Source organism: Phocoena sinus, chromosome 10, assembly GCF_008692025.1.
Source record: "Phocoena sinus isolate mPhoSin1 chromosome 10, mPhoSin1.pri, whole genome shotgun sequence".
Classification (NCBI taxonomy): Eukaryota; Metazoa; Chordata; class Mammalia; order Artiodactyla; family Phocoenidae; genus Phocoena; species Phocoena sinus.
In genome coordinates this window covers 102,278,299-102,303,268 of record NC_045772.1, presented here as the reverse complement: position 1 = coordinate 102,303,268, position 24,970 = coordinate 102,278,299, and the positions used below count along the sequence as shown (strand labels likewise).

Here is a 24,970-nt window from a genome sequence, read left to right as displayed (position 1 = left end):
AGTCCCTGCATCGATAGCAACAAACTCAAGTCCTTACTTCCTGCCACCTGGAAGAATGAGAAGACCTCTGATATTTCAGCATTCTGACCTGATCGAGAGGAAGTGTTGGGGGCTTATGTGGTGGCAGCCCCTCCTGTGGCGCTGCTGGTGCCGGCGTCTTTGGGAACGAGGGCCGGGACTGGGCCGGGTGCATCTGCAGTCTAGAGACGTAAGTAAGGAACGGTTAAGAATGAGCGAAGACAGACTCAGTGCAAAGGAAAAAACCCTGCATTGTGAAAAGTCTCACACAGACCCTGCCTTGACTACCCAGGAGATCAACACTGCACACTGACACAGGTGCTTCCAAGTGTGGTGGGTGAGAGATGCCTGACACCACCTGTGCAGGACTCCTGACAAAGGTGTGCAATGTGACTCTGAACGTGAGCAAACAACGAGAAGAATCCAGGGTCTGGGGCACTCTGACAGCAGAAGTGGCCTCCGGACTTTGAAAAACAAAGAAAGCAAAGCCAACGTTGTAAATTAAGAGACTACACAGGCACAGCAACCGAACGTAGATCCATGAACCTCGAATGAATCCTGAATGGGGAAAAAAATCAAAAAGAAGCAGAGCTACAAGGACACTCTGCGGACAACTGAAGAAATCCAATAAGGCCTCCATCAGACCGGCTGACGCTACTTCCTTTGCTGGGGTAATGGCCTGGGGCTGTGCTCCAGGAGGACAGAGACAAAGATAAGACAAGAAACATAACAGGTATTCAGAGAGGCATAAAGCAAACGCAGAAAGGTCTTCTGAGGCTGGCCCTGGGAGGGACACTCGGGTTCTTAAGGTGGATGGTGCTGGTTTTATGGTGAGGCTTTTTCAAGACATTTGACTTGAAAACTTCCTAGATGACAGATTACCCGGGTGGGTCTATCAGAATTCTCATGGGGACAGTAATGTAACTTGCCCTAGTTCTGGATAAACCTAGTTTTTTCATTCAGTGTTAAAGGAAGAAATGAGAGGCAAGGAGTAAGCCTGGGACACCACCTGTGACCGCCCACCCCAGGTCTGAGACCCCTTCACCCAGGTGAGAGCCTCTGCCTACAGCTCCCAAACGCTGGCCATCAGGTGTCCAAAATCTAACTGAACGGTCACTTAAATGCCAATTCACTTTCACGAGGGAAAAAACCACCACAGACAAAACTGGACTCCAAAGCTAGCACCTTCCCAGTAAGTCCCCAGCACCCACAACCCACACGCTCTTCCCGCGCCCACACCACGCACACCACCTTCATTACCAAGGCCGTTTTTCTTTGTTAAAACTACCATCTACTTTTTTTCCCGAGAAAACAGCCCTCTGTGCAGCCTTACCCGGACGGTCTGTACATCTCCTGGAAAGGCACCCTCACCCCACTTCCAGGGCCCATCTGTTCCATCATCACAGCCTGGAAGTGGCCCAGGCCCTCTTCTGGATAGCGGTAGAGGGGGCACTCGGGGGACAGGCCATTGGGCTGGGCCACCACTGGGCGGTGAGGTGGGTGAGCAGCCGTGGGGGAGGAGTAAGCCCTGGGCTGGAAATGCCCGGCCGGCCGCTGCGGCGGGTAAGGAGGCCCCGCGTGCAGCATCACCCCGTGCGGGGGGCAAGCAGACGAACCGAAGCCCACCCCCGAGCTCAGCGGTGCGGGGGGCGTTCCGTAGAGATACTCGCTGGCTGACAGTGAACTCTGCCGCTTGGTAGCTGCATTGTGGTTGTCCAGATCTAAAAATTCTTTGGGACTCTCTGGCCTCTCCAGAGACTCATCCTGCTTCTCCTCCGGGCCGGGATTCTGCCCATCAGCTGTCTTGGCGACCACGGCGTCCACCCGCGCGGGGGAACTTAAGGCAGTGCTCAGTGCCTCGCAGCCCTGCAGCCCGGCCCCAACGCTCTTATCGAGGAAGAGGGGCCTGGCAGGGGCAGGCTGAGCCGGCGGGGGCCCGCTCGGGCTTCCCGGGGCAGGGAGGTGTCTCTGCCAGTCTGATAAGCCCTGTGGACACGAGTAATAAGGAGTCCGCGGGTAGTGATGGTAGGAAGGCTGAGGTGGCGGCTGGTAGGGGTACCTCATTCCCTGGTGGGGGCGGTACCGGGGGAAGACTCCAGAATGAGGGTCGTGGGATGGAAACGCCCGAGGGGGAAAAGGCTGAGGGTGCGGGGCTGAGGGCTTGCCCCCCATCACGGGGCCCACGGCCTGCAGGCCTGGGCTGACATGGTACCGTGCGGTGGAGCTGGGGTACTCCAGGCCAGGCGCGTACAGGGGGGCGCACGTGGGCTCGGCGGGTGGCATGGCCTCTGGTGGCGCTCTGCCCTTGCCCTCGGACCCGCACGGGGAGGCTTCCACCCTCAGTCCGTTTTCAGGCAGTGCCCCCGGGTCAGCTAGGGCGCACCCCTGGGCGGCCGGGCCTGCGAAGCCGCTCCCCGAGAGCCAGGCGCCCCTGCCCGCGCTCACTGGGCAGCTGTCTCCAGGCTCCGAGGACTCGTGCCTGAGCTCTGGGCCATCCGAATCCCTTCCCTGGGGCGAGCTCCGCCTGGCACAGTCGGCCTGCAGTGGGGGCGTGGGGTGAGGTAGCTGCTTGAGGAACGCCCCCTCCAAAGCACCAACACTGGCTGGTTTCTCCTCGAGCCCGGGCAAGGGATCTGCTGCAAGAAAAACGGAGACAAAGTTGCACCTTCGGGAGCTGAAGCCTCAGCACACGGTGGGCAGTGAGACAATGTGGGCGTGGGGCCCCGGGGGCTGAAGCCTCAGCACACGGTGGGCAGTGAGACAATGTGGGCGTGGGGCCCCGGGGGCTGAAGCCTCAGCATATACGATGGGCAGTGAGACAATGTGGGCGTGGGGCCCCGGGGGCTGAAGCCTCAGCACACGGTGGGCAGTGAGACAATGTGGGCGTGGGGCCCCGGGGGCTGAAGCCTCAGCATATACGATGGGCAGTGAGACAATGTGGGCGTGGGGCCCCGGGGGCTGAAGCCTCAGCATATACGATGGGCAGTGAGACAATGTGGGCGTGGGGCCCCGGGGGCTGAAGCCTCAGCACACGGTGGGCAGTGAGACAATGTGGGCGTGGAGCCCCGGGGGCTGAAGCCTCAGCACACGGTGGGCAGTGAGACAATGCGGGCGTGGGGCCCCGGGGGCTGAAGCCTCAGCACACGGTGGGCAGTGAGACAATGTGGGCGTGGGGCCCCGGGGCGACACCGATTCCCCCAGCCCAGACCAGGGCTAAGGCTCTGCAGCTCCGGCAACATCTGCCAGAGGCCTCGCAATCCCTTCCGCACTAGCAAGGGGGTGCAGTCCGTGAGCCCGACTCCAAGGACATGTGAAACACGGAAGGAGGGTGCACTGGCGCTGGAACTGCAGGCCTGGTTGGGAGGCTGTGGCCTGACAGTGAGAAAGAGGGACCCGGCATGAGGACACCAGGAATGCCGGAACCCGACCTCTGCCGTCAGGACACCTGCCCCAAGGGAGTAGGGACTAGGTTCTGTTCCCCACCACACACTCGGCCATTCACACAAAACGGGGCTCAATCAGTATTTGCTGAATGGATGAAAATACACGTCTTGTCTGGACATCTTGAGAACAGGACGCCGACAGTGTTAACACTCAAAAGGCATCTTCAGCATGTTACAGAAATTTAATAAACAACCAAACTAAATTACTAGACTCAAATGCTTAATTACAAACTCAGAATTCTTTTCCTTGCTATTGTGTTTAGCCATAAACACGTCTTATTATTATGATCTCTGAGGTAGGGCAGAGTTGTTGCCCAGAAGTGGTCACAATACGATTCTGGTGAGACCTTAAGGACAAGATCAAGAATTCATGACTTAAGATCAACTAGGATCACAGGCTCCTGATAAACTAATGCTGGCTTTAAAGATCAAAGGTACAAGCTATACAACGATAATGAAAATGTGCACTTTTCATCATTCAGTCAACATAAAACATGGCAACACCTCACACCACACACAAAAATAAACAATAAACAAGTAGGACCTAATGAAACTTACAAACTTTTGTACAGCAAAGGAAACCATAAACAAAACGGAAAGACAACCTATGGATTGGGAGAAAATATTTGCAAATTATGCGACCAACAAGGGCTCAATTTCCAAATATACAAACAGCTCATACAACTCAACATAAAAATAAACCAATCAAAAAATGGGTACAAGACATAAATAGACATTTCTCCAAAGAAGACATACAGATGGTCAAGAGGCACCTGAAAAGATGCTCAACATCACTAGTTATTAGAGAAATGCAAATCCAAACTACAAAGAGGTATCACCTCACACTGGTCCGAATGGCCATCATTGAAGAGGTCTACCAATAATAAATGTTGGACAGGATGTGGGGAAAAGAGAACCCTCCTACACTGATGGTGGGAATGTGAATTGATGCAGCCACTATGGAGAACGGTATGAAGGTTCCTTAAAAAACTGAAAATAAAGTTAACGTATGATCCTGCAATCCCACTCCTGGGCATATATCTGGAGACAACCATAATTCGAAAAGACACATGCACTCCAATGTTCGCTGCAGCACTATTTACAATAGCCAAGACACAGAAGCAACCTAAATGTCCATCAACAGAGGAATGACTAAAGAAGATGTGGTGCATGTTCACAATGGAATACTACTCAGCCGTAAAAAAGAATGAAATAATGCCATTTGCAGCAACATGGATGGACCTAGAGATTGTCACACTAAGTGAAGTCAGAGAAAGACAAATACCATATGATATCACTTATATGTGGAACCTATAATAGGACACAAATAACCTTATCTATGAAACAGAGCCACAGACATAGAGAACAGGTATGGCTGCCAAGCGCGAGGGGAAGTGGGGGATAGGTGGATTGGGAGTTTGGGATTAGCAGATGCAAATTATTACATACAGATGACCAACAAGGTCCTACTGTACAGCACAGAGAACCATATTCTATATCCTGTGATAAACCATCATGGGAAAGAATGTATTTATTTGTGTAACTGAATCACTGCTGTATAGCAGAAATTAATACAACATTGTAAATCAACTACACTTCATTATGATAATAAACTGCAAACAAAACAAACAAAAATCCATGGCAACTAACAGACAGACTGCTCCAAGGTTTGGTCCTGGGACTTTTCCTCCAAAACTGTGAATTCCAGACATGTCTGAAATCATTACTGGAAAATTTTGCTAAAGCTGGTATTCACGGAACGGGGCTTTCCTCCAAAGAAACACTAAACGGAAGTTTGAGTTCTAGGTCCACCCCCAACTTTACAAGGAATTGTCACCATATTTTGCACAAGTCCAGGTGTCCCCCACTCTCTCACATGCAACACAGGCTAGATGTCTATCCCAGAAACAAGCATTAAGCACACAGAGCAGTCCTGTCACCTTTCTCCTGCAGTTTTACGTTTACTCGCTTAAATGGCATTTCTGAGAAACCCCTTCAAGACTGGCTGCTCTCACTAACTACTCTTCATTCCCAGCAGCACAGACACGCACCCGAGGAGAGCAGAATGGAGAGGACTGGACGTGAAGTAAAACACTGGAAATGTATTTCCCATGGGTAACTTTCAGGACAGCAATTTTTAAGTGGGGCTGGATAATGCAGGGGTTGAGGACACAAACGCTGTACCCGGTGCGTCTGGTTCAAACCCCAGGACCCACCCAACCACCCCTGTCCCCAGAACTAGATGAAGGCAAATAACCATCTTTGTGCCTTGGAATTTCTATCTATAAAAACGACGATGATAATAAAAGCTCCCTCAAAGGCTTGCTCTGAGCATTCACAGGGTCAGTATGGGTAAAAGTCTCAAAAAGAGCCTGGTACAGTAAGCAGTGCCCCTGTGCAGCGATGGTCACTACAGAAATCCTTCTGACCAAGCCTCGCTCAACCCAGCGTAACTTAGGACAAAGAGGCTGGAGGCCAGTCTACATCTTGTACAACAGTCTGTGTTAAAAGGTGAGCCATCTTGAGTTGAGTGTCCTGTGCGGAGCTTCGGCGCACGTCCTGAGCTGAAGTGTCGGCTCAGCCATTTCACGAGGAACTCTGGTCTGAAGGGCCAGTGGCAAGGCCTCTGCATGGGGCCCGCTATGAGCAAGCGAATCAGACTCATAAGCACAAAGGGAGAAAGGTGATGGGCCAGGCGTGAAGTGAGACGGCCAGATTCACGTCCTTTCCAGAGGAAATGGGATCCTCTCTAGCAACAGGAGGTGTGGAGAGAGAGGACCTTCAAGATGGCAGGGGAGTAAGACACGGAGCTCACCTTCCTCTCCACAAATATATCAAAAAATACATCTACATGTGGAACAACTTGTGCAAAATAACTACTGAATGCTGGCAGAAGACGTCAGACTTCCCAAAAGCCATGTGGCCAACAGGGTCTTCGTGCTCTGGCCAGCTGTCAGGACTGAGCCTCTGAGGTGGGAGAGCCAGGTTCCGGACACTGGACCACCAGACCTCCAGGCCCCAAGTAGTATCCACCGGCGAGAGCTCTCCCAGAGATCTCCATCTCAACACTAAGACCCAGCTCCACTCAACTAACAGATAGCTCCAGTGCTGGACACACTATGCCAAACAACTAGCAAGACAGGAACACAACCCCACCCATTAGCAGAGAGGTTGCCTAAAATCATAATAAGGTCACAGACACCCCAAAACACACCACCGGATGCAGTCCTGCCCACCAGAAAACAAGATCCACCCTCAACCACCAGAACACAGGCACCAGTCCCCTCCACGAGGAAGCCTACACAACCCACCGAACCAACCCACTGGGAGCAGACACCAAAAACAACAGGAACTACGAACCTTCAGCCTGTGAAAAGGAGACCCAAAACACAGTAAGTTAAGCAAAATGAGAAGACAGAGAAACACACAGCAGATGAAGAAGCAAGGTAAAAACCCACCAGACCAAACAAATGAAGAGGAAATAGGCAGTCTACCTGAAAAAGAATTCAGAGTAATGATAGTAAAGATGATCCCAAATCTTGGAACTAGAATGGAGAAAATACAAGAAACGTTTAACAAGGACCTAGAAGAACTAAAGAGCAAACAAATGATGAACAACACAATAAATGAAATTAAAAATTCTCTAGAAGGAATCAATAGCAGAATAACTGAGGCAGAAGAATGCATAAGTGACCTGGAAGATAAAATAGTGGAAATAACTACCGAAGAGCAGAATAAAGAAAAAAGAATGAAACGAATTGAGGACAGTCTCAGAGACCTCTGGGACAACATTAAACGCAAAACTTCCCTAATATGGGAAAGGAAATAGTCAATCAAGTCCAGGAAGCGCAGAGTCCCATACAGGATAAATCCACGGAGAAACACGCCAAGACACATATTAATCAAACTATCAAAAGTTAAATACAAAGAAAAATACTGAAAGCAGTAAGGGAAAATCAACAAATAACATACAAGGGAATCCTCATAAGGTTAACAGCTGATCTTTCAGCAGAAAGTCTGAAAGCCAGAAGGGAGTGGAAAGGCACATTTAAAGGGATGAAAGGGAAAAACCTACAACCAAGATTACTATACCCAGCAAGGATCTCATTCAGATTCGATGGAGAAATTAAAACCTTTGGAGACAAGTAAAAGCTAAGAGAATTCAGCACCACCAAACCAGCTTTATAACAAATGCTAAAGGAACTTCTCTAGGCAAGAAACATAAGAGAAGGAAAAGACCTACAATAACAAACCCAAAACAATTTAAAAAAATGGTAATAGGAACATACACATTAATAATTACCTTAAATGTAAATGGATTAAATGTTCCAACCAAAAGACACAGACTGGCTGAATGGATACAAAAACAAGACCCGTGTATAAGCCGTCTACAAGAGACCCACTTCAGACCTAGAGACACATACAGACTGAAAGTGAGGGGATGGAAAAAGATATTCCATGCAGATGGAAATCAAAAGAAAGCTGGAGTAGCAATTCTATCAGACAAAAGAGACTTTAAAACAAAGACTATTAGAAGAGACAAAGAAGGACACTACATGATGATCAAGGGATCGATCCAAGAAGAAGATATGACAATTGTAAATATTTATGCACCCAACATAGGAGCACCTCAATACATAAGGCAAATGCTAACAGCCATAAAAGGGGAAACTGACAGTAACACAATCATAGTAGGGGACTTTAACACCCCACTTTCACCAATGGACAGATCATCCAAAATGAAAATAAATAAGGAAACACAAGCTTTAAATGACACATTAAACAAGATGAACTTAATTGCTATTTATAGGACACTCCATCCAAAAACAACAGAATACACTTTCTTCTCAAGTGCTCATGGAACATTCTCCAGGATAGATCGTATCTTCGGACACAAATCAAGCCTCAGTAAGTTTAAGAAAACTGAAATCGTATCAAGCATCTTTTCCGACCACAACGCTATGAGACTAGATATCAATTACAGGAAAAAGCCTGTAAAATATACAAACACAAACAAACGGAGGCTAAACAATATGCTACTAGATAACCAAGAGATCAATGAAGAAATCAAAGAGAAAATCAAAAGATACCCAGAAACAGGGCTTCCCTGGTGGCGCAGTGGTCGAGAGTCCGCCTGCCGATGCAGGGGACGCGGGTTTGTGTCCCGGTCCGGGAGGATCCCGCATGCCGCGGAGCGGCTGGGCCCGTGAGCCATGGCCGCTGAGCCTGCGCGTCCGGAGCCTGTGCTCCGCGACGGGAGAGGCCACAACAGTGAGAGGCCCGCGTACCGCAAAAAGAAAAAAAAAAAAAACACAAACAAATGACAATGAAAACACGACGACCCAAAACCTATGGGATGCAGCAAAAGCAGTTCTAAGAGGGAAGTTTATAGCAATACAATCCTACCTCAAGAAACAAGTAAAATCTCAAATAAACAACCTAACCTTACACCTAAAGCAATTAGAGAAAAAAGAACAAAAAAATCCCCAAAGTTAGCAGAAGGAAAGAAATCATAAAAATCAGATCAGAAATAAATAAAAAAGAAATGAAGGAAACGATAGCAAAGATAAATACAACTAAAAGCTCATTTTTTGAGAAGATAAACAAAATTGATAAACCATTAGCCAGACTCATCAAGAAAAAAAGGGAGAAGACTCAAATTAGTAGAATTAGAAATGATAAAGGAGAAATAACAACTGTCACTGCAGAAATACAAAGGATCGTGAGAGATTACTGCAAGTAACTATATGCCAATAAATTGGACAACCTGGAAGAATGGACAAATTCTTAGAAAAGCACAACCTTCCGAGAATGAACCAGGAAGAAACAGAAAATATAAACAGACCAATCACAAGCACTGAAATTGAAACTGTGATTAAAAATCTTCCATCAAAGAAAAGCCCAGGACCAGATGGCTTCACAGGTGAATTCTATCAAACATTCAGAGAAGAGCTAACACCTATCCTTATCATACTCTTCCTAAATATAGCAGACGGAGGAACACTCCCAAACTCATTTTACGAGGCCACCATCACCGTGATACCAAAACCAGACACAGATGTCACAAAAAAAAGAAAACTACAGGCCAGAATCTCTGATGAACACAAATGCAAAAGTCCTCAACAAAATACCAGCAAACAGAATCCAACAGCACATTAAAAGGATCATACACTATGATCAAGTGGGGTTTATCCCAGGAATGCAAGGATTCTTCAGTATATGCAAATCAATCAGTGGGATACACCATATTAACAAATTGAAGGATAAAAACCATATGATCAGAAAAACATGCAGTAAATGCTTTTGACAAAATTCAACACCCATTTATGATAAAAACTCTCCAGAAAGTAGGCACAGAGGGAACTTACCTCAACATAATAAAGGCCATATATGACACACTCACAGCCATAATCGTTCTCAATGGTGAAAAACTGAAACCATTTCCTCTAAGATCAGGAACAAGACAAGGTTGTCCACTCTCACCATTACTGAACATAGTTTTGGAAGTTTTAGCCACAACAATCAGAGAAGAAGAAGAAATAAATGGAACCCAAATCGGAAAAGAAGTAAAACTGTCACTGTCTGCAGGTGACATGATACTACAGATAGAGATCCTACAGATGCCACCAGAAAACTACTAGAGCTAATCAATGAATTTGGTAAAGTAGCAGGATACAAAATTAATGCACAGAAATCTCTTGCACTCCTATACACTAATGATGAAATATCTGACAGAGAAATTAAGGAAACCCTTTCATTTATCACTGCAACAAAAAAGAATAAAATACCTAGGAATAAACCTACGTTAAGGAGACAAAAGACCTTATGACAAAAATTACGGATGACACAAACAGATGGAGAGATATACCATGTTCTTGGATTGGAAGAATCAATATTGTGAAAATGACTATACTACCCAAAGCAATCTACAGATTCAATGCAATCCCTAGCAAACTACCAATGGCATTATTCACAGAACTAGAACAAAAAATTGCACAATTTGTGTGGAAGCACAAAAGAGCCCGAACAGCCAAAGCAATCTTGTGAAAGAAAAACGGAGCTGGAGGAATCAGGCTCCTGGACTTCTGACTATACTACATAGCTACAGTAATCAAGACAGTATGGTACTGGCACAAAAACAGACATACAGGTCAATGGAAAAGGACAGAAAGCCCAGAGATAAACCCACGCACATCTGGTCACCTTATCTTTGATAAAGGAGGCAAGAATATACAATGCTTAAAAGACAGCCTCTTCAATAAGTGGTGCTGGGAAAACTGGACAGCTACATAAAGAATGAAATTAGAACACTCCCTAACACGGTACACAAAAATAAACTCAAAATAGATTAAAGACCTAAATGTAAGGCCAAACACTATAAAACTCTTAGAGGAAAACATAGGCAGAACACTCTATGACATAAATCAGAGCAAGATCCTTTTTGACCCACCTCCTAGAGAAACGAAAATAAAAACAAAAATATACAAATGGGACCTAATAAAACTTAAAAGCTTTTGCACAGCAAAGGAAACCATAAACAAGACGAAAAGACAACCCTCAGAATAGGAGAAACTATTTACAAATGAAGCAACGGACAAAGGATTAATCTCCAAAATGTACAAGCAGCTCATGCAGCTCAATATCAAAAAAACAAACAACCCAACCCAAAAATGGGCAGAAGACCTAAATAGACATTTCTCCAAAGAAGGTATACAGATTGCCAACAAACACATGAAAGGTGCTCAACATCACTAATCACTTGAGAAATACACATCAAAACTACAATGAGGTATCACCTCACACCGGTCAGAATGGCCATCATCAAAAAAATCTACAAACGATAAATGCTGGAGAGGTTGTGAAGAAAAGGGAACCCTCCTGCACTGTTGGTGAGAATGTAAACTGATACAGCCACTAGGGAGAAGAGTAGGGAGGTTTCTTAAAAAACTAAAAACAGAACTACCATATGACCCAGCAATCCCACTACCGGGCATATACCCTGAAAAAACCGTAATTCAAAAAGAGTCATGTACCATAATGTTCACTGCAGCACTGTTTACAGTAGCCAGGACATGGAAGCAACCTAAGCGTCCATCGACAGGTGAATGGATAAAGAAGGTGTGGCATATATATACAGTGGAATGTTACACAGCCATAGAAAGAAACGAAATTGAGTTATTTGTAGTAAAGTGGATGGACCTAGAGTCTGTCATACAGAGTGAAGTAAGTCAGAAAGAGAAAAACAAATACTGTGTGCTAACACATATAAATGGAATCTTAAAAAAAAAACAAAACGATCTGAAGAACGTAGGGGCAGGACAGGAACAAAGACATAGAGAATGGACTTGAGGACATGGGGAGGGGGATGGGGAAGCTGGGACGAAGTGAGAGAGTGGCATGGACATATACACACTACCAAATGTAAAACAGCTAGCTAGCGGGAAGCAGCGGCATAGCACAGGGACATCAGCTCCACCTAGAGGGGTGGGATAGGGAGGGTGGGAGGGAGATGCAAGAGGGAGAGGACATGGGGACATATGTATATGTATAGGTGATTCACTTTGTTATACAGCAGAAACTAACACACCATTGTAAAGCAATTATACTCCAATAAAGATGTTAAAAAAAAAAAAAAGGTGAGTCCTTAATTAACAGCTTAGAGAGCCAAAGGGCAGATGAAGGTGAGCCTGGGAATTACCTCGGCCGTTCTCAGGCTCCAGTGTTTCCCTGCTGTCTTGTGTCCGCCCAGGGTCCCCCGAGGCAGGCTTGGGGGCCGCCACGCCCACTGGGGGGAAAGGGCCAGGTGCAGGGGGCGGCACAGGTTGGCGGGGGCGGTAAGGCATGCCTGCCGGGCACCCCCGCGAGGAGAGCTGCTGCATGGCGAGCATCTCTGGGCTGTCCAGCATGGAGTCCCCGCCCTGCATTCCCCGCAGGGCTTGGGCCGGTGCTCCAAAGAGAGAACCTTGCGTTGGTGCCGGAGGGGGCTGGAACCGATGTCCACCAGGTTTACAGGGTGGTCGCATGTACCCCGAAGAAGGAACTCCGTGAGGTAGGAAGCCTGATTGTTCTGGCCACTGGTTTGGGGGGAGGGGGGGTGCTCTCATCACTCGGGAATCTATCATGTGACCCAGAGTACGAGGCTGGTGAGAGGGTCCTGGCCCCATGGGGGGCTTCTCCTCTGGCCCCAAGGGTCCTGGATTTGTAGCACCGTGATTCCCATTCCAGACTGCAGAGTGTACTCGACTCAGGTACTTGTAGGATCGGTACATGTGGCTGGGAGGGATTTCTGAACTCTCAGGAAAGGCTGGGGGTCGGGCCGGAGCCCCGCCGTGCCTGGGAGGGATAAAGCCTGGCTGGAAATGAGCTGGAGGATACACAGTCCCCTCCTGGCTGGGGCTGCTCAGGGGCCCAAGCAGCGGGGGCCCAGGACGCGATCCCATGTCAGCGAGGGGCGCTAGGCCCCCACACACCGGCTCCTCGTCGGGGGGGCCTCGGTGACGGTTAACTCCAGCTGGAGGCTGGCAACAAGAAAAGAGATGTGCTTACCACAAGGTCATGGCAAATTACAAGTCCAATTTAACCTGGGGAGAGACTGTATTTCTGAAACGCACCTTTGCACCTGTGCATGCTGAGCCGTTTGCTTACCTGCACTGCTAAAGGCTGGGGATGCTGTCCAGGCCCGCCGGGGTGTGGCTCTGGGGCTCCAGAGGAGACACGGATGGTGGCAGGATCCGACCCTCGGAGAGGACAAAACGTTCCCTGTCCTGCTGGCCTCTGGAGGGCACGGAGCAAAGGCAAGAAGAAGAAGAGAAGAGGCACACCCTTCGCATCCGGACGACGAACGTCCTACTGGAGGACAAGGCCGCCACCTGCTCCGTGCAAACACTCACCACACGAGGGCCCAGAGCAGGGGCTTCCCGTCCTTGTCTCTCCCCAGAGCCGCCGCCGCCAGTGTTCTCCCCAACTGCTCCCCTCGTGAAGGGTTCACTTACATACTGTATGTACCTCTGTGCCTTGAACTTAAGAGGGGTTAATAATGCCCGTGTTGAGAATGTGTGGTTCAAATGATTTCGGAAAAGAAGGATTTAAAATAAAGGAAGGGCAGACAGGGAGAAGAGAGCACCCATAAGCAGGAACACCATGTTGGGAGAGGATCTATTGAGAAGGCTTCACGCCCCGCCCCAGCCCTCAACCAGGGGAACCCACAACGGGACAAAGCTGCTCCTCACCAGCTGGCTCGCGAGGGGCACCTGGCTGGGTCCGCCGTAACGCAGGGGTCCAGGGAGGCTGCGGCTGTTCGGGGTGCCCACCTCGCCAGGGGGCTGCGCAGAGCCGCTGCTCTCACCGGCCGCGGAGGATGCAGCGCGGCGCCCAGGGGGCAGCGACTTCCCCCCGTTCTCCGCAGGCTGCTGCTTCCGGCCAGGCGCCTCCGAGTCCCGGGAGCGGGTGCACACGTGGCTGCGTGCAGCCCGACCACGCCTCTTCTCCCGCTTCTCCTCCTCTCTGACCCAGAATTCTTCGTCCGTGTCCCCATCCTCACCAGGAAAATGCTTCAGCATCGCACGGTGGAAGCACCTCTCCAGGTTGTCCGACATCTTGGTGTACTCTGCGGGGGACCGAGGCCTGAGCCCCACTGGGCAGGCCCCCAGACCTCCGCCCACAAACATGCAACGGGGCAGCCCCGGGCTTGACTGTGTGGCTGCCTGGGCTGCAGCGCTTCCTACGTTGTAGGGCTACGGACATGAGACCAGAACAAGAAACCAGGACACGGTTTTCTGGTCTCCAGCCTGTGTGGCTGGGACAGTGAGCCCAGTACCCCAAACCGGTAAAAATTGAATTCTTTAATGCCAAACCGCAGAAACATTAAGTACAATCACTGAATCCGTCTACTAAAAAAAAGAAGGCATCGTGAGCTCCAGTTTCAGCACCTGGCGCGACACGGGCTGTGCCATCAGAGGTCTGCTGTGTGATGCAAAGGCGGCTGACGGTGGGGGCCGAGGACAAATATACCCAGGCGAGCCTCGGGGAAGACGAGGACCCGGGCCGCCAGTCACCGCTGCCCCTCTGGCCGGATGGGGCGGGGCAGGGCCCGGCACGCCCACCCCACAGTGTTAACACACATTCTCCTGATGGTCCCCAAGGAAGGTCTGAATCTCTGGAAGGTGTGTTTCTAAAAGAGGGGGCGTGTCACTCTTGGTCCTACTGGTGTGCCAGTGTGAATCCACAGCCACCCCTCTTGTACTTACCGCTACTTTCCCCATTATATTTTCGACAGTTCCTGAACATAGTCTTCATGTCATTCACAAACTCCTCCTTGGAACAGTATAAACCTCCATTCAGTTTCTTCTCCATGCTTGAAATATCCATGGGGACCTACAACAGGACACACTAATTATCACAGGCTGGAGAACACAGCACCCTGCAGGTCCTGCGAGGCGGAGCGATCACAGCATTACGAGCTGCTCAAAAGCCTGGGTGCACCCAGCAACCCTGACCCTTGAGGGGCAGCAGGTGAACTTACACACAACAACACAGACCACTAAAGATGCACACACCACAGTCGCGTACAGCTGACAAGGCCACCTCTACCTTAATAATCTGGTAATAGTTAGGGGCATACGATTCATCCACTGGTTCCAAAAAGGGCCAGGAATCCTTGTGAGCCTTCACCACGTCCAGAACTGAGGGCCAAAGAGGAGAGCTGGGTTAACACACCGACGTGGGAACACGCTTAGGCAGAACACGGGAGCTGAGTGTGGGAACTGACCTTTGTACATGGCAGTGAAATCGTCGTCCAGCTCAAAGCTGTAAATCAGAAAAGAAGAGATTAGCGGTAGCTGAGACCACCTTCTCTCCTCGGAGCTCTTGCTCCAACCTCACACACAGCTCACTTGCGCCCAGGTTTGGAATAGTCCCAGTACACCTTTGTTAAGGAAAGTCTGTAACACTGAGAACGCCCCTGACAATGCGACGAGGATGAGGGCCAGCATACGTCAGCTAAACAGGACCACCACCTTTTCCATCTACAAAATGATGGTTTCGTGGAACTCATTTGTGATTCTGTAACGTTCGTGATTTAGTAGCACACTCTTTGCCAGGTTTTACTCTACTCTAGTAAGTACTTCTGTGATCTAAAGAATAATAACCCAGCAAGTCAGACAGCAGCAGAAGGAATTCACGAGCACTGGCCACGACCCTCACAGAGGGCTGTTCTAAGGACACGACGAGGCAGGCTTGGGGCCACTCAACACTCACGGGTCTCTCGTCTTCTTCTCTTCCCGCGGAGGGGAGGGAGGGTCCAAGTGGGACAACTCGGGCGGGAGCGCCTTGCCCTGAGCCAGCAGCCAGGCCCTCTCTTCCCTGAGCTTCCTTCTCTTGGCGCGATCTGCGTGAACACAAAGCACAGGTGCGTCAGGGGCTCCAGAGGGGCAGACATCTGTTCTGAGAGAAGGAAACAGATCACCAAACGCTGACTTCTGCTCCCTTTGAGTCCTCTCTGCTAATTTGGGTGGTGCTAGGGATGCAATGCTTTGTGGACCCACTTCCTCTTAGTCCTACCAAGTTCAGGTCGGGGGGTAAGGGAGGAAGGCGGCCCCGGATGGGGACAGGGAAGACCAAGAGAGAAGGAAAGCAGAATTACAGGGACAGAGAAAAGCAGAGCACTGACTGAGGGTCACCCTCTCTGAGAACCCCAAGGCCTTCCTAACTTTCCAGCAAGAAGACAACATCCCCTTTTTAGGACCAGACCTCAATCCAAACACACCCAAGACGGTACAAGCCCATCGCAGCTCTCGCACCAGCTATCCTTGCTCGGCGGCCACCCCACCTACGGCAGCTGGTGCACCCTCGCCAGTGCAGGAGAAGGGCTCCTGCGAGCGAGGGAAGAAGCCAGCTGGATGGGCCAGGAGCTGGAAGAGGGAGGGCGTTTTCTGGCTCCCAGCTGTGGCCACAAGAAACATACCTGACAGTGCACTGCTGGCCTGCCTGGCCCTCGTGCCAGGAGAGCGGAAGAGACGCAAGGAATGCAGAACACCATCAGAAGGCAAGACCCAACGACGGAGAGAGGCCCGGGAAGGTGCCCGGTGGGAGCACGACACAGCCCTAAACCTGCAGACAGCGTGCTCTCACCAAGCTCCCTCTGTTCCTACTTCATGCTCATTTATAAATAAACTTTTAAGTGTAAGAGAATCTGTATCTGCTTTAATTAATCAGAGGCACTTTGCTATAAACGACGTTCAAAACTGTTCTTTAACAAAGAGAATGATTTCAAGCTTAAAGAGAAGTATAACCAAATTAACGAATATCCACATACCAAGCTGTCAAAGTTTAACGTTAGGACTCTGATTCTTTGCATCGTAAGAACCACCCTTTCGAGAGAGGCGCCTTCCTGAGCACGGGTGAGCCCTCCAGGGTCCACGGCAGCAGGGGCCTGCCAGGTGCACTGTGGAGCCTTTAAAGGCTCACAGCTACTCCTTCACAAGTGATGCAAGCGAGCTACCTCACTCTCACATTGAGGGGTAAATTTTTAGCATTTTTTCTAACCTGATACATATGACGTGGAATTCTGATGTTCCTGTTTGCCTTTTCCTGATTGGAATGACACAACGTATTTTCATGTTTATTATCCTCTTCTGTGAATACCCTGCTTATATACTTTGCCTTTTTTTCCCTGTGGGTTGTTGGATTTCTAAATGATTTGGAGAAGTGCTTTTAAATAATGTGGATAAGAAGTCTTTATTAAAACTATCTTCTTCCATACCTGATTTGTCTTTTCACTTTGTTTAAGGTGTTTTAGTCATTTGTAAATTTTAAACAATTATGTCATCGAGTATATCAATCTCCTTCCCCTGTAGTTTGTGCTTTTGTTACTTAAATTCTTTCTGTCCTAGTATCTTAAAGACCCTCACCTATGTTTTCTTCAAAAAGCTTTTGGCCTTTAGTCCATCAGGCGGCAATGGTGCTGGCAGCGCCTGGTGAGGAACCAGGTCTGTTTCTGGCTGTTCACTGCCAGGTCTCACTACCCATCTCCAAGCCAGTAACACTCTCCCACATTCACGGCGGCTTTTATTCTGTTATCTGGTAGAATGAGTGTCCCGAACATATCAATTTTTAAAATTATCTTGGCTATACTTGGCCCTCTGCTCTTCTGTACGAATTTCAGGAACATAAAATGATTTATTTAATATTTAACATCAAATACTGAGTCAAGGTCAAACTTACCCACTTGTTCAATAATTTTAAGTTGGTTTGTTCAAATCAAATCCAAAAAGGTCCAGACAGTGCATTTGGTTGGTATGTCTCTTAAATTTAGTGGAATGTGTAACAGTGTCCTCTCCAATTTATCTGGTGGAGAAATTGGGTCACTTTGTCTTGGTAGAATTCCCCACGTTCCGGATTCAGCAAGTGGCGTCCTCATCACGGTGTTAATGTGCCCTGTGGTAGTTCTGCTGAGGGCCTCTGACCAGACAAACGGGTGTGTTTCTTGGCAATGTTATTACATAGGTGATGCTTGTACTTCCTTTTTCATCACCTCCGCAGACACAATATATGGTTACCTTTTCTTCTGTGGTGTTAAATTCCATTAATGTTTACCTGATCCTTCCATTATAAAGTTCCTATACTTAAAGATCAAACACAGTTCCACGACAGAAGTAAACTGTAGAGAAAATTATTTGTGTGATTGTTTTCTCAATAATTCCAAGGTATATACCTAGTACTACGTGTAAATATATATGGGACAGAAGTTAACTCAACACATGTAATTGGATGCTTTAGGGCTGAGCAAACACACACACACACACACACACACACACACACACACACACACAGTTTTATAGAAACACAGCCCTGCATGGCCTCCAGGGCCCTTTACAGAAAGTTAGCTGATCCCTACTTCAGGGCATTAGGACTCAGCGGTCTCCTGGAAGCTTGGTTGAGGAAAGCTTTGTCTAGATCCACCGTTTCGTTACTTGTTACTCTAATTCTAGTATTTCTGCTAAATTTATTGACCGAATTCTTCTTTTCTCATCAATTATTTTCATATTCAAAATAAAACATAAAGAGGAAACAAAATGCTTCATCTTTCGATTTTTACCAGTTACTGTTTAAAACTTTTATTCCATTCATTTAAACTAAACAGACAGATGAACATAACCCAGTTCTCTCACTTCCCCACCAACACCCTGCCTCCTGTGACCAACAATCTGTTGTCTAATGAGCTTTTTTCTTTAGAGATTCCACATATAAAAGGGCTCATCCTGTGCTTGTCTCGCTCTGACTTATTCCACTTGGCATAATGCCCTCTAGGCCCACTCCTGTTGTGGCAGATGGCAGGATTTCATGCTTTTTTTTTAATGGCTAAACATTACTCCATTGTGTGTGCACCAACTCTTCTTTATCCATCTAGTGATGCACTTAGGTGGCTTCCGTATCTTGACTATTATACATCTTGCTATGAACATGGGTGTACATTTATCTTTTATCATAATTAGTTTTGTTTTCTTCAGATAAATACCCAGAAATGGAACTCCTGGATCATATGGTAGTTCTATTTTTCGTTTTTTGATAAATCTCCATAGTGGCTGCATCAACTTACATTCCCACCAACAGTGTACGAGGTTTTGCTCTAATCCACATCCTCACCAACACTGGTTATCTCTTGTCTTTTTGATATTAGCCATTCTGACAGGTATGATGTGGTATCTCATTGTGGTTTTGACTTGACATTGAGCATCTTTTCTATGTCTTCTTGGGGAAAATGCCTATTCGGGTCCTCCTCTTTTTTTTTTAAATAAATTTGTTTATTTATTGGTTGCGTTGGGTCTTCGTTGCTGCACACGGGCTTTCTCTAGTTGCGGTGAGCAGGGGCTACTCTTCGTTGTAGTGCGCGAGCTTCTCACTGCCGTGGTTTCTCTTGCTGCAGAGCACAGGCTCTAGGCACATGGGCTTCAGTAGTTGTGGCACGTGGGCTCAGTGGTTGTGGCTCATGGGCTCTAGAACACAGGCTCAATAGTTGTGGTGCACGGGCTTACTTGCTCTGCAGTACGTGGGATCTTCCTGGACCAGGGATCAAACTCATGTCCCCTGCGTTGGCAGGTGGATTCGTAACCGCTGCGACACAAGGGAAGTCCCAAGGTCCTCCATTTTTTAATTGGATTGTTTGGGGTTTGGCGGTTTTCTTTGTTTTTTGGGGGGTTTTTGCTATTGACTTGTATAATTTCTTTACCTGCTTGGAGTATTAAGACTTTATTAGGTATATGATTTGCAAATATTTTCCCCCAATCAGTAGGTTGTCTTTTCATTTTGTGTATGGTTTCCTTTGCTGTGCAGAAGCTATTTCGTTTGCTGCAGGCCCACTTGTTTATTTCTGCTTTTGTGGCTTTTGCCTTTGTAGTAAGATCCAAAAAACCATCGCCAAGACAGATGTCAAGAAGCTTACGGCCTATGTTTTCTTCCAGGAGTTTTATGGTTTCAGGTGTTACATTCAAGTCTGTATGTCATTTTGAGTTAATTTTTGTGTATGGGGTGAAGCAGTGGTCCAGTTTTTTATTTTTATTTTTTGGCTGTACCAGGTCTTAGTTGAAGCCAGTGGGCTCCTTAGTTGTGGCACGTGAACTCTTAGTTGCAGCATGCATGTGGGATCTAGAGTTCCCTGACCCGGGAGGGATCAATCCTGTGTTCACTGTGTTGGAAGGCAGATTCTTGACCACTGCACCACCAGGGAAGCCCCAGTGGTCCAGTTTTTCCAAAACCATTTATTGAAGAGACTGTCATTTCTGCATTGTATATTCCTGGACTGGTCCTAGACTTTTGTTTGTAGGAAGGTTTTCTTGATGACTAATTCAATCTCCTTACTAGTAATTAATCTGTTATGGTTTTCTATTTCATCATGATTCAGTCTTGGTAAGTTGTATGTTTCTAGAAATTTATCCATTTCTACTACGTTGTCCAGTTTGTTGGCAATGTTAACTGTTCTCAGTAGTCTCTTACGATCCTTTGTATCTCTCTGGCACCAGCTGTAATATCTAGTGTTCACTTCTGATTTTATTTATTGGAGTCCTCTTTTTTCTTGTGAGTCTAGCTAAAGGTCTGTCAGTTTTGTTCATCTTTTCAAAGAATCACCTCTTGGTTTCACTGATCTTTTCTAATTCTTTTTAGTTTCCATTTCATTTATTTTTGCTATGATCTTTATTTCCTTCCTTCTAACTGTGGGCTTCTTATGTTCTTCTTTAGCTGGTTCCTTGAGCTGTAAAGTTGGTTTGTGTATTTGAGACTTTACTTTTTTCTTGAGGTAGGCATTTATCCAAACTTTCTTCTTAGAACTGCTTTTGCTGCATCCCATAATTTTTGGTATCTTACATTTTCATTTTTGTCTTAAGGTATTTTGATTCTCTTTTGGATATTCTTTTACCCATTGGTTGTTCAGGAGCACATTGTTTAATCTCCCCATGTTTGTGAATTTTCCAGTTTTCTTCGTGTTATTAATTTCTAGTTTCATACCAGTGTGAATGGAAATTATTATTTCGATCCTATTAAATTTATTAAGATTTTTTGGTGGCCTAACGTTTCATCTATCTTGGAAACGTTCCATGTGCACTTGAAAAGAATGTGGATTCTGTTGCTTCGAGATGGAATGTTCTGCAAGTATCTGTTAAGTCCATGTCTATCTGGTCTAACATATAATTTAAGGTTTGTGTTTCCTTATTGATTTTCTGTCTAGATAATCTGTCCATTGATGTCAGTGGGGTATTAAAGTCCCCCACTATTATTGTTTTGCTGTCCATCTCTCCCTACAAGTCTGTTAATGTTTGCTTTATATATTTACATACTCTTCTGCTGGGTGTATAAATACTGGCAAATGTTGTATCTTCTTGAAGACTGACCCCTTTTTCATTATATAAAGCCCCTCTCTATCTCTTACTACAGGCTTCATTTTGAAGTTTATTCTGTCTTATATATGGACAGCTACTCCAGATTTTCTTGTGGTTTCCATTTGCATGGGTATCTTTTTCCATCCCATCGCTTTAGTCTGTGTGTGTCCTTACATCTAAAGTGAGTTTCTTGTAGGCAGAATATAGATGGATCTTGTTTTTTCTTTATCCATTCAGCCACTTTGTGTCTTTTGACAGGAGAATTCAGTCCATTTACATTTAAAGTAACTATCAGTAGGTATGTACTTATCGCCATTCTGCTAACTGCTTTCTGGCTGTGTTTGTAGTTTGTTTCTTTCTTCTCTTGCTCCCTTCCTTTGTGGTTTGATAACTATTTTTAGTGATATGCTTATATTCATTTCTCTTTATCGTGTATTTACTGTAGGTTTTTGCGTTGTGGTTACCATGAGGCTTACACATAATAACTTACATCTACAACAGTCTATTTTAAGTTGTAACAACTTAAATTCAACCCCATTCTAAGCTCATCATTTTTACTCCCCACTCCCACGTTTTATACTTTTGATGTCATGTTTCACATCTTTTATATTGTTTATCCTTTAATTATTATAATCATAGTTATTGTTACTACTTTTGTCTTTTAACCTTCATACTAGCTTTATAGGCAATTAATCCACCACCTTTATTATGTATTTACTTTTCCAGTGAGATTTATCCTTTCATGTGTCCCTGTTACTAATAAGTGCCCTTTCTTTTTAATTTAACAGAGTTCCTTCAACATTTCTTACAAGTGGTGATGAACTCCTACACTTTTGCTTAAATGCAAAGCTCTTAATGTCTCTAATCTGAATGATGTCTTTACCAGGGAGAGAATTCTTGGTTGTAAGTTTTTCCTTCAGAACTTTGACTGTATCATGCCTGCAAAGTTTTGCTGAAAAATCTGCTCACGTTCTTATGGGGAGAGGGTGGGGTTTCCTTTGTATGTGACAAGTTGTTTTTCTCTCCTTGTCTTTAACTTTGGACAACTGAGCTATAACGTGCCTTGGTGTGGGTCTCTTTGAGTTCTTGGATGTCTGTTTCCTTCCCAAAGGTCAGGAAGTTTTCAACCATCGAGTCTCCGCCATTTTGGTTATTGTATCTCAGTCATTTTGGTTATTGTATTCTTCAGCTGAGACTTCTCTTTGGCACTTTTAAATATTTTCCTTCTCTGTTGAAGTTCTCATGTGTTCATGCATTCTTTTCCCCAGTTTGGTGAGCATCTTTATGACCATTACTTTAGCTCTTTATCAAGTAAATTAGTTCTGTCTCATTAAGGCTTTTTTCTGAGGTTGTAATCTGTTCTTTCATTTGGAACATATTCCTCTGTTTCTTTTTTTTTGCAGTACGCGGGCCTCTCACTGCTGTGGCCTCTCCCGTTGCGGAGCACAGGCTCCGGATGCGCAGGCTCAGCGGCCATGGCTCACTGGCCCAGCCGCTCCGCGGCATGTGGGATCTTCCCGGACTGGGGCACGAACCCGCGTCCCCTGCATCGGCAGGCGGACTCTCAACCACTGCGCCACCAGGGAAGCCCCCTCTGTTTCTTCATTTTGCTGGACTCTGTTGACTTCTGTGCAGAAAAGGAAACAACCACCTCTCCCAGTCTTGAAGGCCTCATGTGGGAGATGAGCCTTTTTGTTCAGCCCTTCCCAGCTCTTGGTCGTCTCCCAAATCGCTGTGCTTGTCCAGGCAGCCTGATGTATTTTAGTGGCTCCCAGCAGTTGAGGGTGTGCCGAGACCTCTCAGTGTCCCAAAGGGGAGGGTCTCAGAACCCAGATTCAGACTGACTGGACACTTTCCTCTAAAGTTCACAAACATACAGGGCTGGGGGCAACTGCAAGCCTGAGTCCCACTGGCCACCAGAGTCAGGGACCTGCAGTGACCCCTGAGTGGCAGGCACAGACAAGTGTATAAACTCTCTTTTGGGGGCCCACCTTGGGGAAAGTGGGAGACGGCAGGCACTCAGCCTCCAACCTATGAGAGCAGCTCTGCACGCCCAACCTAAGCCTGTCCCTCAGGCTGAAGCTCCAGGACAAGCAGGGTGGCCTCCATCACGTGACAGCATGGAGTGTGCCAGCCTGTCCCAAACTGGCCCTCCGCTCACCACAGTCCTGTGGGACCCAGGAATACAAGCCCCTCTGGCCACCAGAGCCAGGCATTCAAGGTGTGAACCATGGGTGTCAGATGCATGTAAAGCCTCCCTCCAAGAAACTTGGGCTCTGGAGGGCCCGCCCTCTGACATCTCTGGAAAGGATTCGGGGGCCCCTAGATGCAGGCTTAATTACAAACCTACCCCTCAGGCCGCAGCCATGGTGATCAGCTAATAAGTCTCCACCAGAAAGACTGAGCTCCTGGTCTATAGTCTTTTGCTGTGCCCTGGGGGTGAAGAACCTGCTGTATGAAATAAATAAAATTTTAAAAAAAAGAACAAAAAGGGAATGCTTCTGATGTTTCCCTATTAAGTAGAATGTTTGCTTACATTTAAGAAAATAGATATTGGTTTAAGGAAGTTCCCAGAGGAAACCAGAAAAGAAGGAACACAGGAACCACCAGAAGCTGGAAGAAGCACAGGAGAGTATGACCCCAGAGCCTCACCAACACCCAGATTTCAGACTTCCAGCCTCTAGAGCTGTGAGACACTTACTTTCTGCTGTTTTAAACCACCTAGTTGTGGTAATTTGTTATGGAAGCCCTAGGCAACTAACACAAAATCCAATCCCATTTCCTCCTGAACCCTACTGCTGCTCCTGAGAAGTCTGCTATCTCTGTTATAGAACATTCTCTTTTCCCAACTGGAAATGGGCCATGTGTTCCATGATTCGGTCCCATGGGTCTGTATTCTATCCAGTTTCTATCTCATCTCTCAACCACTCATATCTAATATTTCCTCTGCCCCATCACTTGATCCTTCCATTTTACAACAGCGGACAGACACACCCTGCAGCTCCGGACTGTGACCCGTGAGTCAATTATCAAGCAGTTTCCCCACTCTCTGCCGGCTTTATATTCCGCCACAGGGAGCACTAGGGGGGACGGGAGACGGCGGGAAGTGGTGGGGGTGGATTTCTCCCCCCTGGGTGCTCTTCAGAAGCCCACCAGCTTGTCCCTCCTTAGGAAGACGTCCATCACTGGGAAGGCACAGCTGGCAGTTCCAGAGCCGGGCTGGTGCCTGCCCTGAGACTAAGGTCCAGCTTGCGAGACCCTCCTCACCTGCAGGTCTGATGACCCCAACCCTTCTCTTTATTCCCCCTGCCTCACACCCTTTCAGCTTTTGTATTCCTCTAACTTGCATTAAAACAAAGACCCACGTGAAACTCTCCACTGAAGCATCTCTGTGACCGCACACTGAACGATGGACCAGAGGCAACTTCTCCCGCCACGTCAACCCCTTTATCTCCGTGATGCGTTCTGCACAAGCCCCACGCAGCTCTTCCAGTGTGGTTCTCTCCTCAGGTCTAACTAAGCTTTAGAGCCCAGTTATCAAGTTATTATTCCAATTACCATATTTACATTTCTAGAAGTTCCTTCACTATTTGTTTCCTTTGAATCTGCCTGTACCTTCCTCAAGGTTATTTCCTCCTG

General features: G+C 47.1%; 1 protein-coding gene across 2 annotated transcripts in view; it reads right to left on the bottom strand.

The window, feature by feature from the left end:
- The window catches only part of LOC116760700 (cat eye syndrome critical region protein 2), a 160,219-nt gene that overhangs the window by 4,116 nt on the left and 131,133 nt on the right, over positions 1-24,970 (bottom strand). Inside the window, exons 9-17 of one of the 2 annotated variants that reach the window (XM_032645993.1) lie at positions 15,717-15,846; positions 15,229-15,266; positions 15,051-15,142; positions 14,708-14,834; positions 13,691-14,067; positions 13,107-13,235; positions 12,160-12,979; positions 1,352-2,654; positions 89-200 (exon numbers count right to left, since the gene is read on the bottom strand). In XM_032645993.1, coding sequence (XP_032501884.1) covers positions 89-200; positions 1,352-2,654; positions 12,160-12,979; positions 13,107-13,235; positions 13,691-14,067; positions 14,708-14,834; positions 15,051-15,142; positions 15,229-15,266; positions 15,717-15,846 — 3,128 coding nt within the window. The remainder of the gene's footprint in view (positions 1-88; positions 201-1,351; positions 2,655-12,159; positions 12,980-13,106; positions 13,236-13,690; positions 14,068-14,707; positions 14,835-15,050; positions 15,143-15,228; positions 15,267-15,716; positions 15,847-24,970) is intronic. The other variant, XM_032645994.1, reaches the window with a different exon arrangement.